The sequence below is a fragment of the Monodelphis domestica genome, chromosome 2 (genome assembly GCF_027887165.1).
Source record: "Monodelphis domestica isolate mMonDom1 chromosome 2, mMonDom1.pri, whole genome shotgun sequence".
In the NCBI taxonomy this organism is placed as follows: domain Eukaryota; kingdom Metazoa; phylum Chordata; class Mammalia; order Didelphimorphia; family Didelphidae; genus Monodelphis; species Monodelphis domestica.
Window position 1 is genome coordinate 209,395,939 of NC_077228.1, and position 20,095 is coordinate 209,416,033.

General features: G+C 39.1%; 1 protein-coding gene across 14 annotated transcripts in view; it reads left to right on the forward strand.

Moving 5' to 3' along the window:
* Positions 1 to 20,095, forward strand: part of TANC2 (tetratricopeptide repeat, ankyrin repeat and coiled-coil containing 2) — a 686,196-nt gene that overhangs the window by 634,132 nt on the left and 31,969 nt on the right. For all 14 annotated transcript variants that reach the window (XM_007482545.3, XM_007482543.3, XM_007482542.3 and 11 more), the window contains 4 exons: positions 2,123 to 2,245; positions 9,305 to 9,541; positions 12,770 to 12,955; positions 14,945 to 15,038. In XM_007482545.3, coding sequence (XP_007482607.1) covers positions 2,123 to 2,245; positions 9,305 to 9,541; positions 12,770 to 12,955; positions 14,945 to 15,038 — 640 coding nt within the window. The remainder of the gene's footprint in view (positions 1 to 2,122; positions 2,246 to 9,304; positions 9,542 to 12,769; positions 12,956 to 14,944; positions 15,039 to 20,095) is intronic.

Genomic DNA, 20,095 nt, shown 5'->3' on the forward strand with positions numbered 1-20,095 from the left:
GCCATAGGGCATTAAATTGTTGCACCATTTCTAGTAGCAATGAGATTATTGATTTTATTTTTGTTCCCAGAATAAGAGCAAGATGTGGAAAGTGAGGAGAGAGAATAAGAACAGAAGGACAAAACAGTAGTGGAGGCAGGGCAGAAGGCAAGATGTCCATGCTGGGTAGGTTCTAGTGTACCAGTATATGACTAGATGGGATGTGAAACATGGTCTAGGAGTAACTAAATATAGTAGGTTGAATGTTTCCTGTATTTTCACAGCTGAGTTATTTTACAATGGCAGACACAGAGAAAGAAAGCAACTATGACCTCTGCTGCATCTCCGTTCTGGTTGTCTCATTGTGGAAACTTGAATCTTTTTCCTTGCCAAGAAGTTCCTCCCTGAGAAATCTGCCTGATCACTGCTACATCTCCATTTCTATTTCAGTCATATATTGTATACTTTTATTCAGGGAAGGCCTTTCTACATCACCAAATACTATAGTAGTTCCTTACTTTTGTAGGGCTACAAGGTAGAATGAACTCTATATGCTACTATGTTACTACTGAAAGTAGCACCTGGAATCCTTCTACCCAAAAATTGGAATTATGAAGCCATATTTGACAAACCAACACTGCTATTTGGTGATACTTTAATCTACCAAATAAGGTCATCTGAAGTGGGCTATTAGCACAAATTAAGTGAGTTCTTATAATAACATCAGAATGGGAGATTCAGCAATAGTTGGTACCAACCTTTCCATTCCTCTTTCAGCATCCCTTATTATTCTCCCATTTTGAAATTTTTTTTTCTGTAGCAGAGAGCGGGAGAAATGACAGTAAACAGATAAATAACGAGGTGTTTCTAGAGTAACTGGCCCTGACATGACAAGAACTCATATAACTATATTCCCTTTTGAATTGCATTTTTTCCTATGTATTTTTAAATTTTACTATGCAATCATTTTTGTCCTTGAAATGAGCTTGGTGTGGTATCTGTTAAATATATAATTTTTAAAATGTAATAAGAAAAAGAGAGCATGACATGGTAGATGGAGATTTGGACTAGAATCAGGGAGACCCTAGCTTTGTGCTCCTGGGCAAGTCTCTTAACTCCATTGCTATAGCAATATAGAAATTACAGGTTAAAAAAAAATCAGGAAGAACTAAATTCAGATCCTGCCACTGACACATACTGGTAGTTTGACTGTTGGTAAGCAAATCACTTAATTAGCTCAGTGCTCCAGGCAACAATGTAAAGCTGCAAGTTGCAAGCAAGGTGCTACTCTTCATTGACAGAAGAATTCCCTACTGAGAGCTTCTTATACTGATGAAATCGTGTGTGTGTGTGTGTGTGTGTGTGTGTGTGTGTGTGTGTGTGTGTACACACACATTATAACCTCAACTGGGCCCTCACTGCTGCTATCCAATTTCCTTTATTCACTATCCCATTCTTCCAAATCTTTTCATCCTTCCTCAGTCCTCCAATGGTTCTCCTTCCCCCTCTCCCTTGCCCTCTTAGCTGAGAACCTTGCCTTATATTTTACTGAAAAAAAGTTACGATCATTTGCCAAGAATTCCCTCTTCTCTCCCTTTCCTCACATCATAGCATCCAGATGCCTTCTGACACTATCCCCTTTACCCCTGCCTCACATGAAGAGATTTTCCTACTCCTTGTCAAGACAAGTCCCTCTAGACATGCATGAGTGCTTTCAGATTGCCTACTCCATTATCCCGATGCTCACAAATATACTCAATTTCCCCCATATACACACAGACATATACGTATACATGTATATTTATAGGAGACCAGCCCATCTTGTTAAAAGATTTATTCAAGAAAAATAATGGAACACATAGAGGAATTAAATACATCTCTATAAAATCAAATTAATACACCAAATGGATTTGTTGTTCTCTAACCCATGACAGAGGGCCTTTTCTTCTATACATCACTGAAGGGATAATCCTTTGTACAGGTCAAGCTAAGTAGCTGATAGTCATTTTAGTAGTTCTTTGAGAACAGTGATTTTCAGGGTGATGTTCTTCTCACTAGTGCCAAATCCTGAAGGTCACTAACTCATTGTTGAACATGCTTCATCTAAATAAGAAGCTTAAATGTCTCAATATTTCTTTTTCAGGGTTTGAGTAAAAAAGTTGGGGTATCATCCTCTATACTCCAAGGTCTCTGGATCTCCTACAGTACTGAAGGTCTTTCCATGGCATTGTCATCTTTACGAAATCTCTATACTCCAAATATAAAGGTAACCAAAGCAAATTCTTCAATAGTTCATATGAAAAGTTTTCTGTTATCAGTAATAGGTAATGCTATGTCTAATTTTCTATTATTTTCAAAAATTCTTTTTCATTCAGTCCATCTATGTTCATCCATTCTCTTTTCTACTCTCTAGCTGCTTTCTACTGGGTATGCATTTCTTGTCATCTCTCATTTTTCTTTTTTCTACATTCGTATCTAGCTGTCTGGGGTGTCTGGGACATTCTCTTATTATTCAACTTCTTTCCTTATCATTTCACTAAGAAGTTGAATAATAAGAGAATGTGGGCCACAGCTGGCCCACACTCCTAGAAATGCCTTGTTATCAGAATTTTGTTTTTGTTCCCTCCCAATGGGAGGGAAAGTAAGAGAAGGGAGAAGATAGTCTCCCCCCCCAAAAAAAAGAAGAAAGAAAAGAGGGTTATTGAAACACTTTTTAAAAATACAGATAAAAGGACAGAATCCTAGACCAGCAGGTCTACTTTGAAAGTTATGCTAAATTACATTTTTTTAAACCCTTACCTTCTATCTTGGAAGAGTGATATGGGCTAGGCAATAGGGGTTATGTGACTTGCCCAGGGTCACACAGCTGGGAATTGTCTGAGGCCAGATTTGAACTTAGGAACTCCCATCTCTAGGCCTGGTTCTCAATCCACTGAGGTATCCAGCTGCCCCCATAATTTTTTAATTTAAAAAGAAAAAATGCCTTATTATCCATCTATGAATATGACTAATACCACTTACTTATTCAGTGTGGTGAAGTTCGAATCACTGTATTCATCTACTTCTTAAAAATTATCTGGCCATCTCCATAAGTAAATTAATATGTCTAGATATTCCTAGTACTAGTTTATCACTTATAAACTTGCTAATAAATTCCATCAACTTTTTATATATTTTGGAAATAATCTGCCTGACTATAGATCTTCTCATCAAGCATACCATCTTGTTCTTATATACTCTGTAGCAGTGTTGGCAGAACTTTTAGCAATCACATGCCCAAACTGCGCCCCCAAGCCTCCGGTGAGCCCCCCTTATTACTTCAGACAGAGGAGGGAGAAAGTACTCACATTGAGCTTCTGGGCAGAGGGGTGAGGCATGTGAAAAATGCCCTCAGGCACTGTGGAGAGAGGGAATGGAGCAGTCCCCTGTTATTTGGGGGGTTTGTTCAGTTGTAAATTGAAGATATAATTGCCTATTACTGGGCTATAAACAGATTTAGTTGTTGGGAGTTGATAGTTGAGAGTTTGGTGGATCAGTAGTTGAAAAGATTTGACTGGAGATAAATCTTCTATAAAAACCTATTTATTATATTTACCTCTATAGGAACAGTGATAGGAAAAGGAAATTGGAGATATTGGAAGAGGAAGTTTAGGAACTGTAATTCCATAACTCTAAAATTATCTTAACTAAACCAACCCCCCAAAATCTATCCCATGAGGGATTTCTTCATGATCACTAAGAGTGATCGTATGTATTCTACTCTAACTAAATCCCCAAATAACTAGCTTTCTATCCATCAGTCATCTTTGAGATTCCATTCTGGCTTAAAGAAATCCAACCTACTCAACTCTCCCTTATCCATCTGTCAACATGAATATTCTGTTTCCTTACTAATTCTTAATTAACTAATAAATATTCTGCTATACCCTCTGACATGTGAGGGTTCTCCCAAACAGCTCTATAGCAATGGTCTCCAAAGTACCCCATACAAAATGATACATAGGAGTGTAGGGAAAAAAATCTTAGAACTTGTTTTAAAATTTTTTTTTTTAAACAGACTTCTCCATTCCCACATGACTGATTTCTGCAAAAGGCCATTTTATCTCAATGGAAGCTGCAACAACAGGACAAGCCAATGATTTTCTCTTTGTCCCCTCCCCTCCTCTTTCCAAGTACTGGGCAACAGGGGCAAAGACAAATGCAGGTTGATCAAGAGGCAGAGGGAGGAAGGCTGTGACCCAGTTAAGAATGTTGGGACTGCTGGGACTGCTATTCTCAAAGTTAAGATAGGTGCGGTTAAGTCAGGTGACTCTTAATAGTTTTGTTTTTTTGGAGGGAAAAAGAGTAGAATCCTGCAGAGTCATCTCTTAAACAGATCTCAGGCACCTATATGAACCTGTCTTTCTTTCAGCCATCCAGTGCCCACAAGTAAAAATCAGCTCAGATTGTGTTCTTTGGAGGCTTGTTAGAAAACGGGTCCCTATTGCAGCCAGCTTCGGAACATTTGAATGAATGTTTTACTTCTTGCTAATTTGAGATGTACCTTAGAAACCAGGAAGATCACATTCTAATATCTCAGACATCCCAGAGAGATAAGACAGACAAAGAGAAAAATATTCCTTTTTAGAACTTACATGACTGAAAAAAATTTGGAATCTAAATAGCCACCAATTGCTTCCCTAAATGTTAGAAGAAATGCTTGAAGACTGGCTAGATGGGATGGTTTTCTAAAGAAGAAAAAAAAATGAAGAATTGTGGTTGCCTTGTTACTTATAAGTGGGCTAGCATATAAGTGGGAAACACTTCTGTGAAGGCAGTGCTTCAGAAAGAACTATTTATAAGCACAACCCAGATCAGTGTCCAGTATAGCATGCCTACCTACATATTTCAGACAAAAGTTGGCATAATAAGCACTTGACATTTCCCCCATTGCCTATTATCCAAAATTACCCATCATCCAAAAAAATCTTTAAAAGCTATGTACCATAAGTAGGGCAATTAAAACTGGCTCCACAGACTAAAAATCCCAAGGTAAAAACTTTATAAATTAGCGATGCCAAATGCTAATTCCTGAATAACTTGACTGCACAACTCCCCTTCCTTCACCTTCCCAATATACACACACAATAGGCATGACCACTCTGGGAGTATGACCCTTCTCTGGAACCACTCAGAAATTTCAGGACTTTTGCTACATTTCCTGATGTCAAACCTTTCCGTTCCCTCAGCCCCAGAATTCTATGGCAGCAAGCAGCATATCTCAACTCTGCCCAGCCATTTCCAAGGAAGAGGATTGTATAAAAGGTATGCTCTGATTAGGGCTGCCATGCTCAGCAGAGAAACAGAAAAAGGAACTAAGGCAAGGTTTCATGGTATAAGGCCATACCAGGCTTCAATCATCAGAAGGAGGCTGAGACAACTTTGAGTTCCAACCCTAAGAGTAAAACCTATCATCAAAGATAAGTCTGAAAAAGAACATTAAAAGAATACAAAGGGGAAGATGACTAAAAACCACCAAAAAGCCTATAAGGAAGAAAACTCAATTAAAAACCTAAAGCACAGAGAGAGAAACAATCCATGAATCTGAAGAGAATGTGACTATCAAGAAACTTAAAAGGTCACAAATTTCTGAACCAATACAGAAAGAGAACTCTGGATTTCCAAGAGAACCTGGAGCCAAAACAGACTGTTCCTAAATGGTACAAGAGAGAAATCATAATCTTGAAAGAAGTTAAAATGGAACAAAGGGCAGAATTTATGACCTAAAGAAGAAACAATTAGCAGAATAGAAAAATTAGAATCCATCTCTCCTGCTGCACTAGCCTCTGGAAGTGAGGGAAAGTGGAAGCTTTCATCTCCTGCTACACATCTGGCTTTTCTCCTGAACAGGCACAACTTCTATCCCTTGCTCCACTGCCCCCTGCCAAAACCTTGTCCTCTGGGGGGGAAAGGAATAGAGAAATAATGGGTGATGAGCCTCCATTTAACCACATGCCTTCCACCAATGCTTTCTAACCTATGCTACATGTATTTCCTTCCTCATCTCCAGTCTTCCCTTGGAAGAGGAGAGTTGCCCATTTCTTAATGATTAACATATTCACACCAAGTCATACACTACATATCCCATACACTACACATCACCTGTAGATCATCATCAAAACCCCCATCCCCATCCTCCATTATCCAATTTTTTTTTTAATCTTACCTTCCATCTCGGAATCAATACTGTGTATTGGTTCTAAAGCAGAAGAGTGTTAAAGGCTAGGCAATGGGGATTAAAGGATTTGCCCAGGGTCACACAGCTAGGAAGTGTCTGAGGTCAGATCTGAACCCAGGACTTCCCATCTCTGGATCTGATTCTCAATCCAATGAGCTTCCCAGTTGTCCCCCCATTATCCAATTTCTTATTGCCATTCCTCTCCACCCACCCACCCCAAAGTCCCAACCCATTACCCACTCCTACTGAGCGCTCTGGAATGGCTGCTCCATAGGCAACAAACTTGCTTTCATCTTAGATTCTTTCCTTTCCCACTCCTTCTATCTTCTGGCAGTCACCATAATCTGACTGCCCACTGAGGGCCTGGTTTTCATCCCTGGCTGCACTTTCATTCACCCCAGTTCACTGGTCCTAGTGCAGTTGGATACTCTTTGATCCCCATTGCCACTTCCAGGTTCTCCCTCTACCACCATCACTCAGTAATCTCTCCTCCTTTCAATTCCATACACTCTACATCTTCTACCCACTCAAAATAATGACAGCTAGTGTTTGCTGACCTCCAGGATACTCCACTTCCTCAATGAGTTCAATAGGTGATTCACAGTCTTCCTCTCCCCCACCTCCACTCTCATATTAAAGGACTGTAACATATATTAGTAGCCCTTCAAACCCCCTCACGTCCTACTTCCTCACCCTACTCATTTCCCAGGACCTACTTCTCCACTCCATGTCAGCCCTACCCAAAGATGGCCATACTCTTGATCACATCACTCACAAAGACACAATCTCCATTTTCAAGAATTCTGAATCTCCTTATCTGATAACAGTCTAGGACCTTCCACTTCTTCCTTTGCCCTTCCTGAACTATAGAAAGAAATGGCAAATCACTCTAGTATCTTTGCCAAGAAAACCCCAAATGGAGTCACAAAGAGTTGGACACAACTTAAATGACCAAAAACAAAAAGTGCTTTGTAGAACAGCGAGGCAACGCAGTGGATTGAATGCCAGACTTGGAGTCAGGAAGACTTAAGTTCAAATCCAGCCTCTAACACTTACTAGATTTGTGACCCAGGCAAGTCACTAACCCCTCTTTGCCTCATCTATAAAATGAACTGGAGAAGGAAATGGCAAACCACTGTAGTATCCTTGTGAAGAAAACCCTAAATGCGGTTATAAAGAATTGGACACCACTGAAACAACCGAACAACAAACAATGTATCAAAAGTCCAAGGAGTTCAAACACATGAATCAAAGGAAGGGACAGAATGTCATTGTGAGGAATTGTGGCTATCTTTTGACAATTGTTATCTGACATTTTGTGATTCAGATTCTCTCTCTCCTTCCCTACCCACCTTCCCAAGGCAGTAAATAGTCTGATATAGATTGGTCATACCAGTGCTATCATGGAAGCTATCATGCTTCATACTGTGAAAGAAAGCACATGCAAACAATTAAAAAACTCCTGAAAAAGATAAAAAATGGCATTCTTTGATCTGCAATCAAACTCCAACAGTTCCATCTTTTGCTGTGGATAGCATTTTTCTTCATAAGTCCCTTGGGGTTATCTTGGAACCTTATTTTGCTGATAATCGCTTAGTCCTTCACAGTTGATCATTTCATAGTATTTCTGTTACTATATACAGTGTTCTTCTTCTGGTTCTGCTTGCTTCACTTTGCATCAGTCCATGCATCAGTTCCAGGTTGTTCTGAACTCATTCTGTTCATCATTTCTCATGGCACACACTTTTTTTAAAAAACCCTTACCTAGAGGGCAGCTGGGTAGCCCAATGGACTGAGAGTCAGGCCTAGAGATGGGAGGCCCGAGGTTCAAATGTGGCCTCAGACATTTCCCAGCTGTGTGACCCTGGGCAAGTCACTTGACCCCCATTGCCTAGCCCTTACCACTCTTCTGCCTTGGAACCAATACACAGTTTTAATTCTAAGACAGAAGATGAATTCTAAGACAGAAGGTGAGGAAGGATGAAAAGGTTACTTTCTGTCTTAGAACACTGTGTATTGGCTCCAAGGCAGAAGAGTGGTAAGGGCTAGGCAATGGGGGTCAAGTGACTTGCCCAGGGTCACACAGCTGGGAAATGTCTGAGGCCACATTTGAACCCAAGATCTCCCATCTCTAGGCCTGGCTCTCAATCCATTGGGCTACCTAGCTGCCCCCCAAAAAATATACTCTTAACTCTGCTTTCAGATATTTAAATAGGTTTATGATATAATTGATTCAGTTCACCATTTATCCACCCGTCACCCCTTATAGCATAGAAGACAAAATGGAAAATACTTCAGCAGCTACACATTTCTGAAGTTTAGCAGTTGAGCAAGATGTTGTCAAGGGAAAGTGTAGGTAGTTTCCAGCCTATATTCCAGAAATTCATTTAGAAGTTATTTTTTGTGGAACTTGAAACACATTTCTCATAGAAACAATGCTAAAAATAATGGATAGGTTCCCACACAAAAGCCTTTGTAACCAATAATGTAACCAAAATATAGTACTAATAGTCTATTTTAGCTTCACCTCCCTGCCATTTTAACATTGCTGCTTCTTTTTTTAAACCCTTACCTTCCATCTTGGAATCAATGCTGTGTATTGGCTCTAAGGCAGAAGAGCAGTAAGGGCTAGGCAATGAAGGTTAAGTGACCTGCCCAGGGTCACACAGATGGGAAGTGTCTGAGGTCAGATTTGAACCTAGGACCTCCCATCTCTAGGCCTGGCTCTCAATCCACTGAGCTATCCGGCTGCCCCTTATTTCTATGAGAAATAGAAATTACTTCTATGAGAAAATATATTCTGAGTTATAACTTAACCCTCCCTCTGTGGTAGTGGCACATGGCAGAAGGAGAAAGAAGGTAAAGATCCTATATTCTCTTAAACCTGACCCTGATGTGCCTAAATGGATTCAGGGAAATCTGTTTCTATTTTTCTTATTCAGAATAAGGTCATTTAGTGCCGAACATAGCCAGCAGAGAACTAATAGACTGAACTTGGAAAAAGTTATGTTAAAATAAGAAGCCAATGTTGTCACTGCCCTGGTCTCAACAGATTCAAGAGAATATGAAGGGCCTGAACTAACTGCTTTCTTTGTTCTCGTTTTTCAGGTCAGTCGGTTGCTGATTTTGGGAGGTGCCAACATCAATTACCGGACAGAGGTTTTGAATAATGCCCCAATCTTGTGTGTCCAGTCACACCTCGGTTATACAGAGATGGTAGCCCTGCTGTTGGAGTTTGGGGCTAATGTAGATGCCGCTTCAGAAAGTGGCCTTACTCCTCTAGGATATGCTGCCGCTGCTGGATTCCTGAGCATTGTTGTGCTGCTCTGCAAAAGGCGAGCCAAGGTAGTGTTTCTGAATTTGCTTCATTGACTACTACAGCTACATCTGCCTTTCTTCTTTTTTCTCTTCTATTTGAAAGGATTCAATATCATTCCAGTGGATGCCTTGCTGTCTTACATGGGGGGTGAAGAACCACAGTATACCCAATTTAAGGTCAGATCAGGGGTGATGCCGGCAATGGGTGCATCATGTTTTCCCTACCACCTTACGGTGTTCTACACATTTCTAATAAAGGCCTCTGAAAGGCAGTTAGAAAGCTAAATTAACTAGTAACTCCAAAAAGTCTCCAAAGAACAGGCTGAGCAGTCATTTATCCTATAGATAAGGACATTTCTTACTAAATAAGGTAAGAAAATGGGGAGGTTTCATAGGAGACAGTAAAAGTGTCAGCTGCAGATTCCTCTCCCTCCCTTAAAAGATTCCTGAAAAGAAACCATGTATTTATTGAAGATACTAATAATGTGAACATGGGCAGCATTAAGAAAATGACAGAACTGGCCCTGCTACTCTTGCTAGAAATGAGTCTTCATCAGACACAATAGAAAGTTTTTTTAAATTGTCCTATACTGATCTACTTTACTATTTTTTAGCTAGTACTAGAGATTTTTTGATAATTGTTACTTTATAATATAGTTCAAAATCTCGTATTGCTAAGCTTCCTTTTTTCAATTTTTTTCCATTAATTCCTTTGATATTCTTAACCTTTTGTTTTTCCAAATGAATTTTGTTATTAAATTTTCTAGTTCAATAAAAAAAATTTTGGTAACTTAAGTGGAATGGCATTGAATATAAGTATATTCATTTGGATAAGATTGTCAATTTAATTATATTAGCTCTGCCCACCCATGAACAATTAATATTTCTCCAGTTATTTAAATCTGACTTTATTTGTATAAAAAAAAAGGTTTCAGAATTATGTTCATGTAATTTCTGGGGTTTTTTTTGGCATAAATAAATAAATTTTAAAACTTTTTTAAATTGATCCTTTCATGATAGCTGATAACCAGTAATATTATCACAATGAGTATAAAGAAAGAAGCCAAGCCATCTATGAAAATAGAAAAATAGCCTGGATCACCTGATATCAGATTACCTCCTTACGTAGGAAAAGCTTATTGGATCTCAAGTAATAGAATCCTGACCACTGATTAGACTTCTTAAAAGTAGTCAGGCCTTACTCATGACACCTAGAAGTGTTTCCACAAAACAAAGCACACTTTACTCATTCAGTCCAATTCTCTGAGAATTTCTGCTGATTGTGTGTTTACTTTTTGGTGTCTGAGAGGTCATTGGTGCAACTGAATCTAGTTTCAAACATTTGGTGAAAAGAAAATTGCTGGTCATTCCAATATCATAGGCTTCTGGAAACAGTTTGTGGTTTTTCAAAAAGTTTTGTTTCAGCTCTGAGAGCAAACTATGGATTTAAGTGGTTTCATTGTGAAACATAAGACATGTAAATGACCTCTTTGGAAAGCCAGTATTGGTAGTTTGTTCTGAGAAATGTGATGCCCTTGCAAATGAAAGATCTGGGAAGTATTTGGACCTGAGACTTTCTAGCATAATTTCAAAGTCCTTGGGCTCTTAGCCTAGGGGAAGGGAGATGAATAAGTATTTTTAAATACCTACTGTGTGCCAGACATTATGCTAAGCTCTTTATAGGTAATCTCATTTCATCTTTACCCTATGGGATAGGTGCTATTACTATCCCCATTTTACAACTGGGAAACTGGGGCAAATATAGGTTAATAGGTGATTTGTCCAGGGTCACACAACTAGTAAATGTCTTAGACCCAATTACAACCAAGTCTTTCTGAGTCTGGGCCCAGTGCTGTATGACTTTCTTCCCATTTATTTGTATAGAGTCTCATTCGGTTTCTGTAACTACATAGTCATGCTTTTGAACTTCAGTCAGGCTTTCCCAACCACTTATTATTTTATGTGTCTCTTGTTAATTCCCCACATTGATTGGTTGTCCAAATTTTCTCTCCCCTAAAGTCTCCCAGCCCTACCTTTGCTATCTTTACTCTCTAAAGATGAGTTGTTCTTGAGATCAAGGCTGTCCAACAAGACTGACCTCCTCTCCTTCCGCTTCCCTTTTCCCAAACAATATACCTCTCTTGGCACCCCAAGATCCCATAAACAATTTTGTCTGCTATGTCACTCTTTCTCCTTCCTTCTGCCTCCTGCCTCTTGGTCCATTGGAAACAGCTGGAAGGTCTTAGCCAAAATCAGAACCATGTAAAATCTGCCTTTCCTTCTCCCCTAACTCAAGGCATCCAGACCCCGATCTTAACCTTTCTGCCAGTTCCCTCTTTCCCCTTTGCCCATCTGACCACACACTGATCCCCTACCCAAAGGAAACCAGAATCTTTGCTCTACTAACCCTTGGCCAGGCTTCTCCCTTCATAGTGGTGATGGGTAGGTAAGCCTCTTTAGGCACCGCCCTGCCTCATGGCAACTGTTAGAGCTTGCCAATTTTCCCTTTTTTCCACCTGTTTAGGACCTCCAAGCCTTTTCATCCACTCCACAGCTAAACCTGCCTTTTTGTCTTATTTCCTCCAATTAGAAAGGAGTTCCTTGAGAGCAAAGGCTATCTTCTTTTGACATTACAGTACTACCTGGCCCTTTAAACAACACTAAATTGAAAGATATTGCTATGGGAGCCTGATACATTGAACTCTAGATCTTCAGGACTATGAAGGGAGAGCAGTGGCCATCTTTCTTTCCCACAGGGATGCAAAGTGGTTTGAGCCTCAAGACCTCTCCGTCTAATCAGTAATTCATGGTCTAAAATGCTTTGTTTGGAAAAGCCATAAATTGAGAAACTCAGAATGTTCTTTCTTCACTGTGGTTTCAGACTATTTTAATCTGGTTCCGGCAGCTACAATCTATCAAATTTTAATCTGAAAGAAACTGTTTAAGGATAAAGGAGCCTCAGGAAAACAAAAATGCTACAAAAGAAATTATTTTTTGTTTTACTGTAAAAGCACTATATGATTAGGGGCTTATCCATTGGGAGGGAAATTCAGCATAGTTGCATATAACAGATTGCCTAACTAGAGAGATAAAGCATCTTCCATTCAGTGATTAGTTCAGTGATGGTGATGGGGGAGATGCCAAAAAATGCCTATTGTGCTTCTCTGACCAGACTGGGAACACAGTCCTAGGAACTGTCAATGCTCCGACTTCTCAGCCACAAGACTTAGTCCCCTCCTGTCTCCTCCATCTTAGGTGGATCACTTGGACAAAAATGGGCAGTGTGCACTGGTTCATGCTGCACTCAGAGGCCATCTGGAGGTTGTCAAGTTCCTGATTCAGTGTGACTGGACAATGGCTGGCCAGCAGCAAGGGGTGTTTAAGAAAAGCCATGCCATTCAACAAGCCCTCATTGCCGCAGCCAGCATGGGCTATACAGAGGTAAGAAATGGGGTGCCATTGGTTTATTCTTTGGGTACCAGTTGACCTGAAAGGTAAGAATTGGGGTAAAAGGATTAAATTTTTAGGAGGTTGTAAATCAAGTCAAAGATGTTATGTTACCTTCACAGTCACAGTTGTAGTAAACTGGTTAGACCCCATAAGCCACTTCATTGTCATGAACACTTGTTCTGATGATTCCAGCAAGTTTAAAATATGGGCCCTCAGCCTGTGCCATTAACTGGTAGAACTATATTCTGGGAGAGTTGGTCTCCACTGAATTCATATCTTATCAAGGCTAAGAAATGCTGAACCCAGAATGTAGTTGAATCCTTAGAAAGATTAAGAGAGTATTACTGCTTTCGTTTTTTATATCCCTGGAAAGCAGTTGCTTACTTCTATCCTATCACATAATACTTTCCTATGAAGAGTTACTTATAAAAATGCCCAATTATTTCACTACTTGGACTTAAAATTAATTCTCAAGTCAGTAGCAATCATAAATTAAACCTTTGTGGAACCTGGAATTATTAGGGCAGCCATCCTAGAAACTAAGACAGAAAAGAAGAGCAAGTTTCTTCCCCTTTCCCCCTGGTCTATTACAGTGAACATATTTCATCACCAGTATGCCTTCTAGAACCAGTAATATATACAGTATGCCACTGTGATACTGAATTTGTAGTTTCCTCAATATATATATATATATATATATATATTAGGATAGTTTTTCCAAATTAACCTTTGCCAGTCATAAAAATTATCCTGTGTTAATATGTATGAATTTCCTCTCCTTTATTCACATATCTGTTAACCACATTGTGAATAAGCTGCAGGTTGAAAGCAGCTTCCCTAATGATGATTTCACCTACCACCCAGCCAGTCTAAGGGCGTCTGCATTTCTTTAGAAGTATTGCCTAATTCAGGCTTTACCCTTATCTGGGATTGATTTAGCTTTTATTGTACTGTAATTCTGGGAAACTGGCAAAAAAAAAATGGCATGGATTTTATCAACTGAGGAAGAACCATAATACTTATTGCTCTTAGATAATCTAGTGAGCCAATAACACCAGCTTCTGGGGGAGATTCATAGAGGGATTTGTAGACCTCTGAAGTAAAAAGTGAGAATTAAGTCCAGCAGATGTCTGAATAGCTGAGCAATATAATAGAGATAGTAACAGGTATAATAGAAAATGTATTCATTGTAGTGGAATTTAATAATGAGACTTTTGCTTCCAGCTTGAAAATTATTGCAGTCCCCATTTTTGTAGCCATAGACATTCCTTATTAACATAGCCAACCTTAGCAGCTGACTTAATGTATCAGCAGGAGAGCATTGGATGGGAGTTGGAAAGAACCCTGGTGCTGGAGTCTCAGGACCTGGATAGATATATCATCTCTCCTACCTCCTCCCTGTGTCAACCATAGTCAGGGCCCTAAATAGCCTCGGACTTCAGTTTGCTCATCTGTAAAAAGAGAAATTTGAATCAAATGACCTCTAAAATCCATTCCAGATCTAGATACTGTGATCTTCAGTACAACTAGATGCCTAAGGAGCTGATTGTGCTTTGTTGTTTTTATTAACAACTATTTTGCTTTTACTCTTAATAACCAAGCTGCTTAATTCACTACTCTGAAGAATTTTAGTCTCTTATTTCTTCAAATCTTTAATTTCTTTTAACCATTTTCACAAAAAATATTGTGTATATAATTCAGTTTAAAATTGGAAGAAGCAGTGGTCTGGAAGAGACATATTAGAGATGTAATTTATGTTCTAGAAGATTTGAAAATTACTGATCCATTATATGATGACTCCTGATTGGCTTTTCTCATGATCACAGGTTCTAACTACTTAAAACAGTGGGAGTGTCAATACAATCTGGATGCTACTAGGTTCATCTGACACTCCTTATTCCAAGGGCAATGGTCAAGTTATTAAGTTGTTAATAACCCCTACTACCATCAAGTTTGAGCTGACATAATATTTTGTTTCAGATTGTCTCTTACCTGCTAGATCTTCCAGAAAAAGATGAAGAAGAAGTGGAACGAGCCCAGATCAACAGCTTTGACAGCCTCTGGGGAGAAACAGGTAACTTCTGTGGGCATTCTTGCTTAGCCCCCAGGGTCAAGTTTGACTGGAGCCTCTTTATCTCTAATCCTCCTGTTTTACCATACAACTTTATATTGAAGAGTGATTGGGTCACCTTGCTAGTTACAGTGGCCAAACCCCAAAATGATTCACTTTCACTTATTCTCCTCTCCTAATCCCATTTTTACCTATTTTCCCCGATATTTCCATATATATTTTTTAATAACATATATATTATATATGTGTGTATGTGTATATATATATATATATATATTTTTTTTTACTTTCCATCTTGGAATCAATACTGTGTATTGGTTCCAAGACAGAAGAGTGGTAAGGGGTAAGGGCTAGGCAATGGGGGTCAAGTGACTTGCTCAGGGTCATACAGCTGGGAAGTGTCTGAGGCCAGATTTGAACCCAGGACCACCTGTCTCTAGGCCTGGCTCTCAATCCACTGAGCTACCCAGCTGCCCTCTATTTCCATATATTTTTGAGAGACTAAAAGTTACTCTTCACTGTGCCGGATTAGAATGGTAAAGAATTGTCTGTTTTTTTCTTTCTTTATTTCCTTCAAGTAGCTAGGAAAGAAAATATTTTCCCCATGAAAATAACCCTCCACCTTCAATTATAAATCTGAATGTTAAAATAGTCTCTCTTCTAGCCCTTAGTGTTCCTTGTCATGTTGGATCTCTATGTGGAAATTAAATTGGTATATTCAGGAAAAATCTGATGCACATCTCATTAATCTATAGCAAGATAGTTTATTGTATTAGCTGAACTTTGCCACACAAGGAGGCTTTTCCTTTTAACCTTTTTAGAAAAATAAATGTCAACTTAGGTGCCACTAAGTCATTAACTTTTGTGTGGTATATGGTAGAAGCCAGGTCCATGAAAACCAAGGTTTCAACACAGACATGCCTCCTATCTGCCAGAAGAAGCTTGCATATGTTCAGATGGTCAGTTTTGAGGGGCAATAGTCCTAAGCAAGGAAAATGTCATTTTGATTTAAGGTCAGAATGTTATTAGAAATGAGAGCCTATGTAAAAGCCATGTTGGCCTACTAAAATAAGATATTTCCTCCAAGAGCAAAATAACTAAATTATTTCACTGCTAACAGCCTGAGGAATGGTCCCTAGCTCAAGAATTTGCTTTTTTGGCATCCTTTTTTTTTTGTAAGGCCAGATGCAGGCAGATAAAATGACCTGCCATAAAATCCTGGCCCTGAAGAAGTCTAGAGCCCTCAAGAAAATGATCTTCCCATAACAGCTGCAGCCATTGGTCTACTAGTTTTGTGACTCGGCTAAAGAAAGCAGATTCTGTTGTCTGTTGTAACGGCATGCGAGCCCTCCCCCAAGGTACTGCCAAACACAGGAAGAGGCCTGTTGTTTCCAGGGATACCAGCTGTTTCTATCACCACTGGTGAAACTGAGAGAGTGGTGGCCATCTGGTGATGGTGGAGGCTGGGGAGCCATAGAAAACAGAATCACAGTAGTGGCCATAAGCCCTATCTCCAGCCATAAGAAAAATCCTTTAAAATAATCAACCAAGTTTAATAGGTCTTTTAAATGATGAAGATTTTACATAAGGAGATTGTAGGTCTCTAAATGACCCTGATAGTCAATTCGCTGAGCTGGATTGCCCTTCTCTATCTCCTCTAGTTCTTGGGATGTCATTTTATATAACAAGTTTTCTAAATCAGGTACCTAGAACATCTTGGTCTCTCCCACTCTGCAATCATTCTACTCTGTCCAATAGCATCATCCTTTATCTAGCTGTCTTCCTCTGGCTGATTTAATTTCCACCCACAGGCTTTCACAGACTTCTCTTGGGATAACCCAGAAAAGAAGGAAGATGACAGAATACTCCCTGTTCTCCTCCCTTCTAGCCTTAGGGCTATAGACTCAACCCAAGACCAACCCTGGAGATGTGCTATATTTGCAGATCTTCCCTGGGAAGACTGGGTCAGCCACAGGACTTTCTTGATTAAAAGGGTAGTAGAGAAGCTGACTCAAAGCAGCTCAAGCCCCTGGAAAGACCATGAAATAAACACAGTTTTGCCATTTTCTTCTGGATGGCAGTGCTTAATAAGTGCCTTCTCTGCTCATCCTCCTTAGAACCCACATCCCCAGGCTAACCTGTAACCATACCAGTTTTTCATGGTTATGGAAGAGGCAAAAATCGATCACCTTGCTATATTCTATTGAGATCCTTTTTAGCTTTTTCCTTATTTCCCCTAAACACAGAGTCTTCCCATCTTCAGGGTACTACTTCTGTTTACCACTGGCCTATCACATGCCTACTATGGACAAAGATAAACCAGGGTGCAAAATCTTTTACAAGTCCTCAGGAAGAGAGTTAACACTCTGCTATAATATCCATTTGTCATTTAGAAGAATGACTTTGCCTAGAAACTTTTCTTTGCTTCATAAAGACCTTAATGATTATTTTATTTTTAAAAAACTGCATGAAATATAACCAAAGTGATTTCATGATTATAGATTTTAAAAGTAGGTCTTGCTTAGTTCTGTTGCCTTGTTGTCTAGAGTGAAATTCACTTCCAATATTAATGACACTTATCTACTATTACCTAAATCTGAATTCCAAATAACATCCTAACTTAAGCACCAGCAATGGCAGAATAAAACCAGATCCAAATAGAATACTACTCCAATATAAATATAATTTACTAAAATGGCCTAGTGTGCTTCCTGAAGTTTCCTAAACAGCCATGAAATCTTCTCTAAAAAGGGTTTCTTTGAGCTTTACTATATCTTTAAAATAAAAGTTTGATGTAATAATAATAGCTAACATTTATTATGTGCCATCTAATTACCAGACACTATACTAAATGCTTTACAATTATTATCTCATTTGATCCTTAGAGCAACGTTAGCAGGTAGGTGCTGTGGGCATTGCCCAGGGACACAACAGCTAGTGAGTGTCTCAGGCTGCATTTGAATTCAGAATTTCTTGACTACACATCTTGTACTTTATCTGCTGTACCACTGATATCTGGCAGCTACTTCTATAATAAAAATAGTTGTCTAAGGAGGGTCAGAAATGCCCATTTGCTTTTGTTTGTTTTAAATATCAAGTGCTTCTTGTAATTGCTCATAATTTCCCAACAAAATATAGAGCTTTTGGTGCTTGGGTCCTTGGGTCACAGCCAGGACCAGATGTATGCCTAGAACTACAGGTTTGTTTGTTTTTTTATGAACTATTGAAAGCTCTGAACTATTGAAATTAAAGTTCCAGGAAACATATCTGGAATGCATGATATGAGAGGGCCTCTAGGTCAGGTAATACTCTTATGTCAATCATCTAAAGGCAAGGAGAACTACTTTCACCTCAGAGAGAATTGAACCATTGAACTCCCTGAAAGGATCTCAACAAAAATGAGAAGAGCTGATTTTGAGAAGTCTAAAAATAAATCTAAACATACATAAAGACAAGTCCTATGTAGGTCAGTTTTTAGGCTAAAGATACTTTCTAAATTCATCACTAGTGAGATGTCACAAGGCCTTTTTCTCTTGGGGAAAGCAGAGATACCTTAAATTTTGCATATGTTAAAAATTAAAGATAGATTGGAATCAGCCAAGCCCATAAACAAAAGGAAAATGTTAATAGTTGAATAGGATAAACTGCAAATGGCCATATAGAAGGTTTAGGTTTGGATCTGATTAGATTTCCTGACTTGCAGATTGACACATTAGCTTTCTGAACAAAAGATGTTTTCTGATTTGTGAGATGATAAGGTGTGCCACTCAAAATAAGGAGCTACACCTATTTTCTTCACCAGCTCAGAAAAATATCTTTCTTTCCATTTAAAATAAAGTATCACTCCTGCCATCATCTCACCACTGCAGTAATTTCAGCATCCTCCACACCTCACCCCCTTTTAAAAGAAATAAGGCAACATATTTGGAGCTCCCTTGAGAAATAAGATAACCACACATTTCACAGAAGAGTTTAGGAGAAAACATAACTCCAAAAGTGGTATGAAGTTGAGATTGTTTAAGTCTATATGATAAAGAACTGAACTGTCCTTTCATGCTAATAATTATATGAAGCTTACTATAGCCCTGCCTTGCATGGGTCTCAATTATATTTCACCCAAAAGGAAAAAAGTCTTTGTCACACCTTCTTCCCCTTTTCCAGACCTGAGACATTAACTGACTCCATCAAAAGAGAGAGAAAGAATTAATGGTTGAAAATGGACTAAGAACCCAATGAAAATGAAGAAAGTTGGCCCTAGTCCTTAGGACTGCCATTCTAGTATTTAAATTCATTGAGATGTCAGGATCAAGGGTATAATGGTATCCACTATCACATTCAGGTTCTCAGAACCTGTTGTGCCTATCATCTAATCAAAACCCTTGCTCTCATAGTCACTTATTTTCCTCTAGGTTGCTTCAGCCTACAACCAGAATTAAATACATGACATCCTAGTAAGAAAAGGACACTTTATTTTTTTACAAACCCTTACCTTCTGTCTTGAAGTCAATACTGTGTATTGGCTCCAAAGCAGAAGAGTGGTAAGAGCTAGGCAACGGGGGTTAAGTGACTTGTCCAGGGTCACACAGCTGGGAAGTGTCTGAGGCCACATTTGAACCCAGGACCTCCCATCTCTAGGCCTGACTCTCAATCAACTGAACCACCCAGCTGCCCCAACAAGGACACTTTAAAGAGAATGTCAAATAAATAAGCAGTAAAGAGAAGTATAAGGCACTGGGACAATTCCCAAAACTACCTCTGCCCATATTTCTAGTCCTAGCAAGGTGTGAATCCACTTGTTCTCCTCTCTCTTATTAACACAGCCTTATTAACACAGCACCATGATCTATGGAACAGAAAAGGATATTAATAATTTGTATAGTAGATGACTGCCTTCGTCTAATTTCCTAAAACAGTATCATTTCTTGGCATGAACACAGCAAAGCCATAGTGCCCAGAAAGGTTGCTTCAAGGTAGGGAATAGAGGGGATAAGAAGAGAATGCTAATCCTAGTAGGCTTGAGATATAGCACAGGGAAAACCCCTCTGAATCTAGACCCATTC